This window comes from Pituophis catenifer, unplaced genomic scaffold (assembly GCF_029215685.1).
Source record: "Pituophis catenifer annectens isolate HBS135680 unplaced genomic scaffold, rPitCat1.0.hap2 SCAF_14, whole genome shotgun sequence".
NCBI lineage: Eukaryota > Metazoa > Chordata > Lepidosauria > Squamata > Colubridae > Pituophis > Pituophis catenifer.
Window position 1 is genome coordinate 16,512,051 of NW_027256894.1, and position 13,631 is coordinate 16,525,681.

At 43.7% G+C, this 13,631-nt stretch overlaps 1 protein-coding gene across 1 annotated transcript in view; it reads left to right on the forward strand.

Annotated features, from left to right (window-relative positions):
* Positions 1–730: 730 nt before the first annotated feature.
* FBN1 (fibrillin 1) overlaps positions 731–13,631 on the forward strand; it is a 193,114-nt gene continuing 180,213 nt past the window's right edge. The window contains 2 exon segments of the mRNA XM_070953865.1: positions 731–1,020; positions 1,023–1,051. Of these exon segments, the coding sequence (XP_070809966.1) occupies positions 823–1,020; positions 1,023–1,051 (227 nt within the window). The 5' untranslated portion in view covers positions 731–822.

Genomic DNA, 13,631 nt, shown 5'->3' on the forward strand with positions numbered 1-13,631 from the left:
CTCCTCCTATTCTTCTTCTTCTTCTTCTCTTCTTCTTCTTCTTCTTCTTCTTCTTCTTCTTCTTCTTCTTCTTCTTCTTCTTCTTCTTCTTCTTCTTCTTCTTCTTCTTCTTCTTCTTCTTCTTCTTCTTCTTCTTCTTCTTCTTCTTCCTCCTCCTCCTCCTCCTCCTCCTCCTCCTCCTCCTCCTCTTCTGCTCCTTCTCCTTCCTCTTCCTCTTCCTCTTCTTTTCCTTCTCCTTCCTCATCCTCCTCTTCTTCTTTCTCTTCCTCTTCCTCTTCTTCTTTCTCTTCCTCCTCCTCCTCCTCTTCTTCTCCTTCTTCTTCCTCCTCTTCCTCTTCTTCTTCTCGTCCTTCTCTTCTCCTTCTCCTTCTCTCCTTCTCCTTCTCCTTCTCCTTCTTCCCGAGGCTGCTGACAGCGCGCGCGGACATCCTTTTTTTTTTTTTTTTTTGCAGAGGGCGCCCGCTTGGGGAAGGGGCGTTGCTTTCGCGGATGGGGGTGGGGGGGGTTGGGCTCTCTTGCCAAGGCGGACGTCTAACGGGGCTCTCTCGCCCTTCTTTTTCCCTCTCCGCCCTCCCCAGGTCCGGCAGGGAGAGCTTCAGCTGAGCGTCCCCGGGTTAGCCAAGGAAGGAAGGAAAGAAGGAAAGAAAGAAGGGAGGCAAGAAAGAACAAGAAGGAAGGAAGGAAGGAGCCGGGCGAAGAGCGAGCCCTTTGCAGCAGCGCGGGCGCGATCCCAGGGCGAGAGGGGCAGCCGTGCAAGGCAGGATCGGAGGAGGAGAAGGAGAAGAAGGAGGCAGCCCGGCATCCTCGCCAACCCCCGCCGAGATGCGGCTGGGCAGATTGCTGGTGACCGTCGCCTGGGGTTTCTCCGGGCTGCTGCTCGCCTCGCCTTCCCCGGGCGATGGGATCGCCGCCGAGGGCAGCCTGAGAGCCGCGGAGGGCGCCGCCGCCTCCTCCTTCGCCTCCGCCGCCAAGGAGACCAACAGCCGGGCCAGCAGAGCCAAGAGAAGAGGGCAGGCGGGGAGGCGCCGCTGGGGCACGACGCGCTGAAAGGGTAAGGATGGGGGGCTTGGGAGACCGGTTGGGAGGGGGAGGGGATGGGGTCGTCAGGGAAGGGCAGGACCAGCCGTCGTTGTAGTGTGGGAGTGGGTGGGTGGGTGGGGGACACACAGCTCTCCGCCCTGCTCCCCAATCCCGCAGCGGGGTTCTCTGGTGGCTTTCCCAGGCTCAGAATCCCAATCCAGCTTGTACAGCCTCCAGATGTGGAGATGGGAAGCTGTCAAAGAGCTCTTCTGCCTGACTAAGGTGGCTCAGTGGCTGAGACGCTGAGCTTGTCGATCAGAAAGGTCGGGAGGTTCGAATCCCTACTGCAGGTCTCTTGCCTGAGCAAGGGGTTGGACTGGATGACCTCCAATAGTCCCTTCCAACAATTGTTACTGTTTTTACTCTTCTGCCTCTCCTCCTGCACATCTGGAGGGTTCGAGATGGCTGGAATGGGGACCCGCTGATCCTCGGGACCCAACTTTCCAGAAATCCCTCCCTCCCCCCCCTTTGCTTCTTAAGGGCTGGAGATTTTTCTGCCCCACCTGACTTGCCAAAGGGATGGAAGAGGCACCCGAAGTGCTCAACTGCTTCTGAAGGATGCAACGGGGGGAAAGGGGGTTTGTCTGGAAAAGGGAGCAGGTTCCTGGGCTTGTCTCCCTGGCAACGTGGCTAGGAAAAGGATGCAGAGGTGGCAAAGACAAGACTTGCACAGCTGTAGTCCCAGGAAACCTTGCTTGCTTCCAATGGGGCTCAGTCAGCTGGCCTGAATTAGTGAAAAAAAACCCGACTTGCCTTCCCTCCGCCAAGATATCCCGCAGCATCTTAGAGAATGCGCCTTTATTGCAACGGCCCCCTTTATTGATCAAATTCATTTGCTGCCCATCTCGTTCAGTTGTCATGAAGTACAATTTGCCTTCCTGGTTTTGACAGATAGGCTGTGGGCTACGTGGATTCGTGGAAGGGGTTAAAGCTCAACTTAGAAATATTTCAAGGGGTAGAAGAGGGGAAAAGTCTCCAGACTGGGACTGCTGAGAAATTGCACTACATTTCCTTTTATTTCAAGAAATACATGGTTTGCAGGCAGGATGCATATGAAATCAGACATTTTAGTTGAATTAGAATTGCAAAATCTGGATTTCTGTATGCAGAATTTCCTAGTTCACTTGCCAGCATTCTTGCTAAAAGAGGTTGCCCTGCTTAAGTGTGTGTGTGCTTGTATGTGTGAATCTAAATTCCTGGAAAACAGTTGCCAGATGTGGGATTCTTGTATGTAGTGAACATGGAGAAGAGAGAAATGGATAGTCAGATCAGTTGGCGAAGTTTTTTGGGTGCCCTTCAGAGCTAAGTTGCTTAAATTCCGAGGAACAGATAAACTGCTAAACTCTGACAACATCTAGCGTTATCTTTTGGTACTTAGTGAGGCGTAGAGAAACATTTAAAACAGGTGCATATGTCCCTGTATTGTGCTTGCTTCCATAATGCATTTGGAGTGCAGACAAATCTGATTTCAACACCAGTTATTGTTACTCTATAAATATTGGGGGTTATTGCCAAAACTGTTGTATCACTAAAGTTTATGTTCCGTTTGCTAGAGATGTTGTTTTTAAGTTCTAAAGATTCTCCGGTCATTCATTCATTCTCCCTGGTTTTTGATGTGCAATGATCCATCCTACTATGGTAATTATGGATTGTGCCTATTTAGAATATAGAATAGTAGGGTTGGAAGGGACTTTGGAGGTCATCTAGTCCACCCCCCTGTCCAAGCAGGGGACCTTGTACCCTTCAGGACAAATGGATATCTTAGTCTCTTCTTGAGACAATACAATAGGAATATTTAGGCTCGGCAGGCTCTTCTCTGTGATAATCAGTTAATAATCTTGGGATATCTGTTTGCTTTCACTAAGTGGATTCATTTGGAGTTTATAATGTTGCATCTTGTTTTTGTTTCTTTTTTGTGCTGTGGTCTTGTGTATTATGGTTAAACTACAAAGCTGCTAAGACTTAATAAGTCAGGGTAAGTCCTGTGGAATTTATGGGAATGTTCTTCTAAAGAACACATTCATACAATTTTTGCTTTTAAGTGGCTTATATATGAAACATTCTCTTTTGGCCATGCATCAGCAGTGACAAATTTGGGCTCCCTTCAGGATTTTGCATTTGAATATGGGACCAGAAAGGTCAAGGTTCAGGAGTTTTACTGGCAGTTCCAAAAAAAATGGGGGGAAAAATGCCTTTTTACAAAGCATCTAGAGATTCTGGTGGGCCTTTCTTGAAGATTTTAGGAGCATAGTTACAAATGGGGCTGGTGGTTGCCTTGTTTTACACTGGCCCTTCTTGTGACTTGGTGAAGATTGACCAAGTGTGTGTGAGAATATTGGGCTGGACTAGAAGACCTCCAAGGTCCCTTCCAGCTGTGTTATTCTGAATATCTTTATGTATGTATGTATCTATCTATCTCTATCTCTATCTCTATCTCTATCTCTATCTCTATCTCTATCTCTATCTCTATCTCTATCTCTATCTCTATCTCTATCTCTATCTCTATCTCTATCCCTATCCCTATCCCTATCCCTATCCCTATCCCTATCCCTATCTATCTATCTATCTATCTATCTATCTATCTATCTATCTATCTATCTATCTATCAAATATTTATATTTTGCTGATAAAGAAATAAAGGGAGACTAGTATAGATCTATTTCAAGCTTTTTAGCTTTCATCAGCAAGCCATACCCTTACTCGGATTCGAACTGGTAATGCAAAGAGGAAAAAAAAATAAGGTTGTGATTTGAATTTTTTTTTGGCATCATTTTAGTATATCCTAGAACATCATTTGGGAAGTACATTAAGCTCCTGATGGGCTGCAAGAATTACATACTTTTACTTCCTTTTGTTTTTGGATTGTGGGCAGATCAAATGGGTCTCTGATCCATTTTGTGATATTTTGCACACTGGTCTTTTGACTACTTTCCCCTTCCCAATCCTTCAGGCTCCAGAAAGTTCAAAACTTTTCCAAGAGCAAAGCAAATTTTCAGAGAAGTTGAAAAAAATAAAATAAAAAATCTTTCCAGCCTCCTTTGACTGTAGCTAAGAGGAAGCAAAAGCAGAACGTTTTTTTTTTTAAAAAATTCTTTATTGTGGTTGTTTACTTTGCAAAGAATAAACTCTGCAGTCCTAGACTGGAATAAGCTCTTGTGTAGATTTAATTCAAGTCTGTCTTTTTTTCTTTTTTGAAAATTACATTTAATGATTAAATGAAACGTTTAAAGATGAATTATAGTCTATGCATCATTTTGAAGTGACATTGCTATGTCTTCCTTGTTTGAGGGGAGGATTTGCTTGTTTGCATATTTGCATAGTTTATACTCTTCTGGGCACATGATTTAGGACTTCTTAAGAGTCTTGTATTGATTATCTGAGAAAAAGGGCCCAGGAAGTAAATACCACTGTCGCCTCTGACGGGGCCCTAAGTCTATAGTTCCACCAATCCTTTTTCTCACTCTTTCTTTCTTTCTTTCTTTCTTTCTTTCTTTCTTTCTTTCTTTCTTTCTTTCTTTCTTTCTTTCTTTCTCTCTCTCTCTCTCTCTCTTTTTTTTTTCTTTCTTTCCTCCCTCCCTCCCTCCCTCTTCCTTCCTTCCTTCCTCCCTTCCTTTCTTTCTTTCCTCCCTCCCTCTCCTCCTCTTTCTTTTTTCCTCCCTTCCTTCCTCTCTTCCTCCCTTCCTTTCTTTCTTTCTTTCCTCCCTCCCTCTCCTCCTCTTCCTTCCTTCCTTTCCTCCCTCCCTCTCCTCTTTCTTTCTTTCTTTCTTTCTTTCTTTCTTTCTTTCTTTCTTTCTTTCTTTCTTTCTTTCTTTCTTTCTTTCCTTCCTCCCTCCCTCCCTCCCTCCCTCCCTCTTTCTTTCTTTCTTTCTTTCTTTCTTTCTTTCTTTCTTTCTCTCTCTCTCTTTATTTCCTTCCTTCCTCCAACCCTCCCTCCCTTTCTTTCTTTCCTCCCTCCCTCCCTCCCTCCCTCCCTCCCACCCTCCCTCCCTCCCTCCCTCATTCTTTCTTTCTTTCTTTCCTTCCTCCCTCCCTTCTTCCCCCTTTCTTCCTTCCTTCCTTCCTTCTTTCCTTCCCTAGACTGCAAGGCTGTTTAAGATATTCAAAGTGTACATAAAGTGAACTATATTTTATAGTATCTTCAAGGCCTAGGATTTAGGGTTGTGCAATGCCTTGGACCTAATTCCAAAAAAGAGTTATGAATGGGAGCCCTTATCTACAGTCTTAAAAAACAGCCACTCCCTTTTTCTGGCATCAGGTCGTGGAAGCTGTAGAGGGGAGCTGTGCCGTCCAAGAAAAAGACATAGCAGCTTTCAAGAGCTGCAGGCGGGCATCACATTGGCCCTTTTACTCACTCTAAACATCTTTTTAAAGACGGGTCAAAGCTTTTTTCCTAAACACTAAGAGGAAAGGATGCTGGCTGCTATTTCATTACCTAGAGCAGCGTTTTCCAACCTTGGTACCTTTAAGATAGGTGGACTTCAACCCCCAGAATTCCCCAGCTGATTAAAGTTGAGAAACAAGGGTTTAGATATAACAGAATAACAGAGTTGGAAGGGACCTTGAAGATCTTCTAGTCCAACCCTCTGCTCAAGCAGGAAACCCTGTATATACCATCTCAGACAAGTGGTTGCCCAGTTTCTTCTTAAAAAGCTCCAATGATGGAGCACCCACTGCTTATTGAGGCAAGCTGTCCCACTGATTAATTATTCTAACTATCAGGAAATATCTTCATTCTAGGTTGGTTCTCTCCTTGGTTAGTTTCCATCTGCTGCTTCTTGTTCTGCCTTCAGGTGTTTTGGAAAATAAGTTGACCCCACTCTTCTTTTGGGTGGACCCTTAGATATTGGAAGATTGCTATCATGTCACCCTCTAGTCCCGTGATAGCAAACCTATGGCACGCGTGCCACAGGTGGCACGTGGAGCCATAGCTGTGGGCACGCGAGCGTTGCCCTAGCTCAGCTCCAGCGTGCATGCGCGCACCGGCCAGCTGATATTTGGGCCTTCTGGGCCTCCCAGACGTTGGGAAACAGGCTGTTTCCAGCTTCCTGGGGGTGGAGTGGGGAAGGCCGTTTTCACCCTCCCCAGGCTCCTAGAAAACCTCTGGAGCCTGGGGAGGGCGAAAAATGGGCCTACCGGGCCCACCGCGCGAAAAAGCGGGGGGAGTGCGGGGAGGCGGGCACAAGGGGGTGGGGTGGGGTGCATTAAATTATGGGTGTGGGGCACGCACGTGCGCTACCTTCCCCCGCTCCCCCCGCTTTTGGGACGTGACGGCAAAAAGGTTAGCCATCACTACTCTAGTCCTTCTTTTCATTAAACTAGACATGCCCAATTCCTGCAACCGTTCTTCATATGTTTTAGCCTCCAGCCCCATACAGTATAGCAATAACACTTAGACTTACATACTTTAGAGTCCTCTCTAAGCAGTTTACAGAGTCAGCCTATTTGCCTCCAACAATCTGGGTCCTCATTTTACCCACCTCGGAAGGATGGAAGGCTGAGTCAACCTTGAGCCAATGAGAATTGAACTGCTGGCAGTCGGCAGAATTAGCCTGCAATACTGCATTCTAACCACTGCGACACCTGTATACTGTATACAGTGTATACAATAATATATTGGATCATTTCTCTCTGTCTCTCCCTACACACATACACACACGCACACACACACACACACACACACACACACACACACAGAGTTCATCTTTTAATCTATGTTCCTGCTCCTGGAAACACTGAACAAACACTGGGTTTGTTCTGAGATAGCCTGAGAATTTGGGACTCGTGTTCAGAGGTGAATTAGCACTTGCAGGCGAACTTGAGTCTTCTGACACATAAAAGTGAGCACTTTTGTGATTCCATAACAAGGTTTTCAAGTTTGGGTTTCCATTAGATATTATTGCAGTTTTCTGACATTTTGGAATGCATTGGAATTCTGAGCCTAGTATTCTTGAAAGTCAACACTTCACATCATTAAGTGAACATAATAGGTTTCTATGATTAACTCCCATCCCTAAAACAACGAATTATTTTGAAGACAGAGAATAATTTTGAATACATCAAATTGAGATTGATGTCTGTTTTTTAAAAAGATCAGCGTTTGAATGATTTATGCAACTTTATTCCCCCATAGAAAAATGTCCAGAAAATATTGCAACTCAATATTGAGAATGCGGCATGTTGGATAAATTTAACCAAGATGGGAAAACACATGATACAAACAGACATAGTGTTGTTTTTTTTAAAACATCCAATCCATTTAGGTGAAGGAATTCTTTAAATATCTGCTTAACTCTCCACTCGACTGGGGGAAAATAATATTGATGGCGACATTCTCAAGTTCTGTAAGAAGATACATATTCTTTCTCCTTTTTCTCAGAGTTCATTCTTCTCCAAATATATTCGGAGACCTAAGCATTATTGTATAAATCATTAGCAGATGCTGGTTGACTTTTGTTTTCTTGTAACTGTAGTTCTGAGAGAAAGAATGGCTGGTGGGTAGTGGTGGAAGAGAAAAATCCATCTGGTTTTAAAAAAATATCTGACTTGATTCTTACATGTGTGATGGATGTTTATTGAGAATTTTCAGAGGAGTTAAGTGGTCTTAAACTTCTGATTCCCCAACTGTTCTTTTAACCCCTCCTGGAGGATAGAATAACTGAATTCTTTGTTCAAATATAGGAACGTCCAACCTCTTTTCTGGACCAGGGTCAAATACATTGATGAGATTCACACATTGCATTAAACTATAACAGGAGTTTCCCAACTTGGCCACTTTAAGACTTGTGGATTTCGACTCCCAGAATTCCTCAGCCAGCCATGGGAAATTCTGGGAGTTGAAATCCACAAGTCTTAAAAGTGGCCAAGTTTGGAGACCCCCCTGAGTTATAATTTAGTTTCTTGGCTTGTCTGGACTTACAGTATTTTGTGAATCCAGTCATTGGGGTTTTTAAGTCATGACTGACATTTTAACACATCAATTCAGGAGCCCTGTAATTCAGCCTTTAATTCTGATTGTGACAGTTCTGGCAGAGATATCATGAAAAGTACTGAATAATTCTTCAGTTTTTGTTCGTTTACTATACAAGAAGAAAAATTAGAGTTATGGACTGGGCAGGAGAGACCAATACGTGGGCAATCTCTGTAACTTTAAAGTTTTATCGATCAAGAGGTTATAATTCAATAGTGGAACATATATTTTGTAGGTAGAGAATTTCAGGTCTAACTCCGATGTCTCTAGTTAAAATCAGATCACATAACCAGAGATGGAATGAATTTCTAGATAAGGCTTTTGTGTTATGAAGACCGCAGATAAACATGATCAGAAATTAGGAACAACCAATCAAAAGGTTGTTCAAGAGACGCAAATCAAAACAGCGACATGAACATTAATTAGAATAGAATAGAATATCTATTGGCCAAGTGTGATTGGACACACAAGGAATTCGTCTTGGTGCATATGCTCTCAGTGTCCATAAATGACAAGATACGTTCATCAAGAATCATAAGGTACAATTAATGATAGTCATAGGGTACAAATAAGCAATCAGGAAACAATATCAATATAAATCGTAAGGATACAAGAAACAAAATTACAGTCATACAGTCATAAGTGAGAGGATAGATGGGTGATAGGAACGATGAGAAGACTAATAGTAATAGTAATGCAGACATAGTGAATAGTTTGACAGTGTTGAGGGAATTCTTCGTTTAGCAGAGTGATGGCATTTGGGAAAAAATTGTCCTTGTGTCTAGTTGTTCTGGTCTGCAGTGCTCTATAGCGTCGTTTTGAGGGTAGGAGTTGAAACAGTTTATGTCCAGGATGCGAGGGGTCTGTAGATATTTTCACAATCCTCTTTTTGACTCTTGCAGTATACAGGTCCTCAATGGAAGGCAGGTTGGTAGCCATTGTTTTTTCTGCAGTTCTAATTATCCTCTGAAGTCTGTGTCTGTCTTGTTGGGTTGCAGAACCAAACCAGATAGTTATGGAGGTGCAGACTCAATAATTCCTCTGTAGAACTACTGGTTATATTAGTGTAGCACCCCATTGCCTCTTAACTCTAACAATACCAACCACAACAATTAAACAATGGATGAAAATTTTGATCCTGTAAGCAACGTGTGATGAAAATTCAAGAGTGAAAGATAGAAATTCTAAAAATTAGATAATTTTCTCTTGACCTACAAGGTCTCTTCCAACTCTGTTATTCGATTATTCTTTTAACTATTAGATTAGCTGTCCCCTTAAGCAGTTTTCATAATTTGGCCGTTGGCTTCCACATTTATCAATCTCTTCCCTTGTACTCAAAATAGGCTTACCTATTGATTACATCAGTGCTGAAAGGAACCAGGCGCTGAATGGGTGCAGCTGCTGGCATTTTTTTTTTAAACTTTCAAATATTTATATACCACCCACCAAAATATTTATCCCAGGGCAGTTCACAGTATAATTAAAGCAAAGCAAAAATATATTGTTTAAATAATGAGCTGCCTAGGAATATAGCGTAGTGTAAATGAAACACATACTAGTAAGGCAGTTTAAAATATCCACATGCTCGGCTAGCACATTGTAATTTTTTTTTAAAGATCCAAGCAATAAACACCTGAGTAAATAAAATAGGTTAATCTGAGGCCAATACAGGTACTCTTTGACTTATGATCCTAATTGAACCTGGAATTATGGTTGTAAGTCACAGCGGTTGTTAAGTGGATCACCATGTGAGCGTGCCTGATTTTGCAGCCTTTTGTATCGGTCGTTAAGCGATAGTCGTTCAATGAACCCATTTTAGCCAAAGAATGGTGGGGTTTTTTTTTGCCAGAAATGGAAATAAGCACCAATTTTTGGGCAAAAAAATGCCAACAATCGTAGTAACATGACTAGGGAATGCTGCAAACGGTCGTAAATATGGACCAGTTGTCCAGTGTCCAAAATGGGATCACACAATCATGGGGGACATTGGAACTTTGAAACCAGGTCCTACCGTAAGTAGCTCTAGGGAGATCCGTTGTAACTTCGAACATTTCCTAAGCAGTGGGTCATATATCGAGGTCTGCCCGTAACTCCTTGAGCCAGGGGTTTTACAATCAAGGTAGCATATGAAAAAAGACCCCACTGCTGCAAATAACTTGTTCGTGAGGGTGGAGAAAGGCTGGCAGCTGAACTAACATGACCCAAATCCTAAATGAATAGGAACAATGTGGTTTAGTGGTTAGAGCACTCAAGATGGAGCAAGGCTCCAAGTTCAGGTCTAACCTCAGGCATGGAATTTCGTGACCGCTTTCTAGGCCAGCCATCCTGTTTTAGCTCAAGTTACCTCACGGGGGAGATGCGGTGGCTCAGTGACTAAGACGCTGAGCTTGTCGATCAGAAAGGTTGGCAGTTTGGCGGTTCGAATCCCTAGCGCCGTGTAATGGAATGAGCTCCCATTACTTGTCCCAGCTTCTGCCAACCTAGCAGTTCAAAAGCATGCAAGTAGAAAAATAGGGACCACCTTTGGTGGGAAGGTAACAGTGTTCTGTGCACCTTTGGCATTGAGTCATGCCAGCCACATGACCATGGAGACGTCTTCGGACAGCGCTGGCTCTTCGGCTTAGAAATGGAGATGAGCACCGCCCCCTAGAGTCGGGAACGACTAGCACGTATGTGCGAGGGGAACCTTTACCTTTACCTTACCTCACAGAGTTGTTGGGAAAACAATTGCAGAGAACTGATTTACCTGTTTGTTACCTTCCGCTGTGGGTGAAAAGGCAAGATATCCGTTTTTTTTTTATTTTTATTTTTTTAATTTGATTTATATGCCGCCCTTCTCCGGAGACTCAGGGCGGCTTACAATGTGCTCAGCAATAGCCTTCATCCTTTTGTATATTTATACAAAGTCAGCTTATTGCCCCCACAACTGGGTCCTCAATTTACCTACCTTAGAAAGGATGGAAGGCTGAGTCAACCTTGAGCCTTGGCGAGATTCGAACCTGCAGTAATTGCAGGCAGCTGGTCTTAATAACCAGATTAATAACAGGGTGCCTTAGACCACTGTACTACCAAGAACCAAAGAAGATGCTGGACAACATCTCAGGAGTGTTTTCTGTATTCGTGGCGAATGTAGCTTCTTGCCTTTACGATTAGTTGAAGTAGGACAAACTCTGCTCATTTTAAGAAGCTGTAATTGACATAGAGCAGAGCTCCTACCATTGCCTACAACATTTAGTTAAAAACTTCCTCTGCCTTTGCCTCCTGCGGTCCAAATCTCACTCGCTTTGGTGAAAGTTGGTGTCTGGAATACTTCAGCGGTAACTTTAATATTCCAATTTATAATTGAGGCTTACGGTTTTTCGATTTCCAACCCCTTACTTACCACTAAATGGCTGCTGTCGAAGATCAGACTTACCATACTGGTAAATATTGGTTTAGGCTGAGAGAAAACCTCAAATGTTATTTTTTTCCACCCCCCCCTTGCTACTTCTGGCTGGTGCACCTGACTGGAAGCTTTCATCGTACTTAGTGCCATGCTGTGTACCCAAGTAGAACAAGATGGCAAGCTGGCTTTTTGGCTGGGAAGCAACAACAACAACAAACAGAAGTCTAAAGAAAAGATGGAAAAATGTTCCATCTTTGGCTCAACAGCTATTTGTCACCGAACAGTTTGGGGTTAGGCCATGTCCTTGCAGATACTTCAAAGAATTTCAGCCCCACCTGCACAATATAAATAAATCCAAATGTTAAAGCTCAGGGTTTGTTTGTTTTTTAAAGATGCTCTCCTAAACTGACTGACGGATAGTTAATAATCACATATCTATAAGAGGTTCATGTTGTTTTTGGATAACTAGAATTTGTGAATTGCTCCCATTCACAATTGCTCCCAGGGGGAGACCCCAGGGAGAGAGCCTTCTCTGTGGGGGCACCTACTATCTGGAACGAGCTCCCCCCGGAGATACGGAGGATCCCGGATCTGCGCGCCTTCCGCCGTGCTCTAAAGACCTTTTTATTCCACCAGGTGAGCCTGGCCTAACTTTCTCCCTCTTTTTAAACAATTTTAATAATTTTAATATTTTTAATACTCAAAGTTTAAATTTGTTTTAAATTGATTGGGGTTTTAATTTGTCTGGGCCAAACTATTTAATTCGATTTTATTTCTGCTTTTTAAATTTTGTATATATGTATTTTATTGTTGGCTGTTCACCGCCCCGAGTCCTTCGGGAGTAGGGCGGTATATAAATCAAATAAAAGTAAAGTAAAGTAAAGTAAAGTAAAAGTACTCGTCCCAGCTTCTGCCAACCTAGCAGTTCGAAAGCATGTAAAACAAAATGCAAGTAGAAAAAGAGGGACCACCTTTGGTGGGAAGGTAACAGCGTTCCATGCGCTTTTGGGGTTTAGTTATGCTGGCCACATGACCACGGAGACGTCTTCGGACAGCGCTGGCTCTTCGGCTTTGAAATGGAGATGAGCACTGCCCCCTAGAGTCAGGAACGACTAGCACATATGTGCGAGGGGAACCCTAACCCTAACCCTAACCTTTACCTTTAAGACTTTATTGAATGTCCCTTCTGCAGTCAGCTGTTTAGTAAGTGAGTCATAAGGAAGATGGGGAGTTATCGGTCACATTTTTGGAGAGTCACACCTTTAGCTTGTTGCGTTGTGAGGAATCCAACGTGGCGGTTGTCCAGCCTGACATGGAACTGGTTTCTATATATTCATATATGGCTGGATAGAAGTTTAAAATGAATAAGGGTGGCTTGATGGCTTAGCAGTTAAAGGTGCTGAGCTTGTAAGCTGGAAAGCTGACAGCCCAGGTTTGAGATCTGAGTGCTGTGCAACAGAATGAGTTCCCGTTCTTGCCCCAGCTCCTGCCCACCTTGCAGTTCAAAAGCATGCAAATGTGAGTAAATAAATAGGTACCACTTTGATGGGAAGGTATCAGCATTCTGTGCACTATGGTGTATAATCATGTTGGCCACATGACCACGGAAATGTTTTTGGACAATGCGGAGTTGGAAGTGACCTTGGAGGTCTTTTAGTCCAACCCCCTGTTCAGACAGGAAATCCTACCATTTGTTGTGGTCCACAGAGCTGGCAACGGAGTCAGACAGCGATGAGGCTGAAGGAGAATGGGCCAGTCTTGGAGGCTGGGGAAGGCCCGGATGAGGGCTCTGCATTGGAGGCAGAGATGGGGCCAGGGCCATTGGGGAGTGATGTGCGGAGTCCGGAGCCTCCAGAGGCTGACAGTAGAGAGACAGAGGAACAGGAGGAGCTTGTTCCTAGTGCATGTATGAGAAGAGCTGCCAGAAGGCAAGAGCAGCTAAAGCAGAGAGGACAACTCAGGAGTAAGGCCAAGAGATGATTGGCCCCTCCCATAAGGCTTAAAAGACCAGCAACGGCTCTTGGGCTCTTTGTCGGAAAACAGCGTTGATAGACTTGTTCTTGTCTTGCTGCACTTATCTCTTGTCGGCGTCTTCTGCTTCTGAACTTTTGCCAAGAGAAGCCTTTGGCAGTTTGCCTAATTATACCAAGGTTGGTGATTAGACTGAAGAACTTGTGTTATGAAGAATTTGCTTTAATT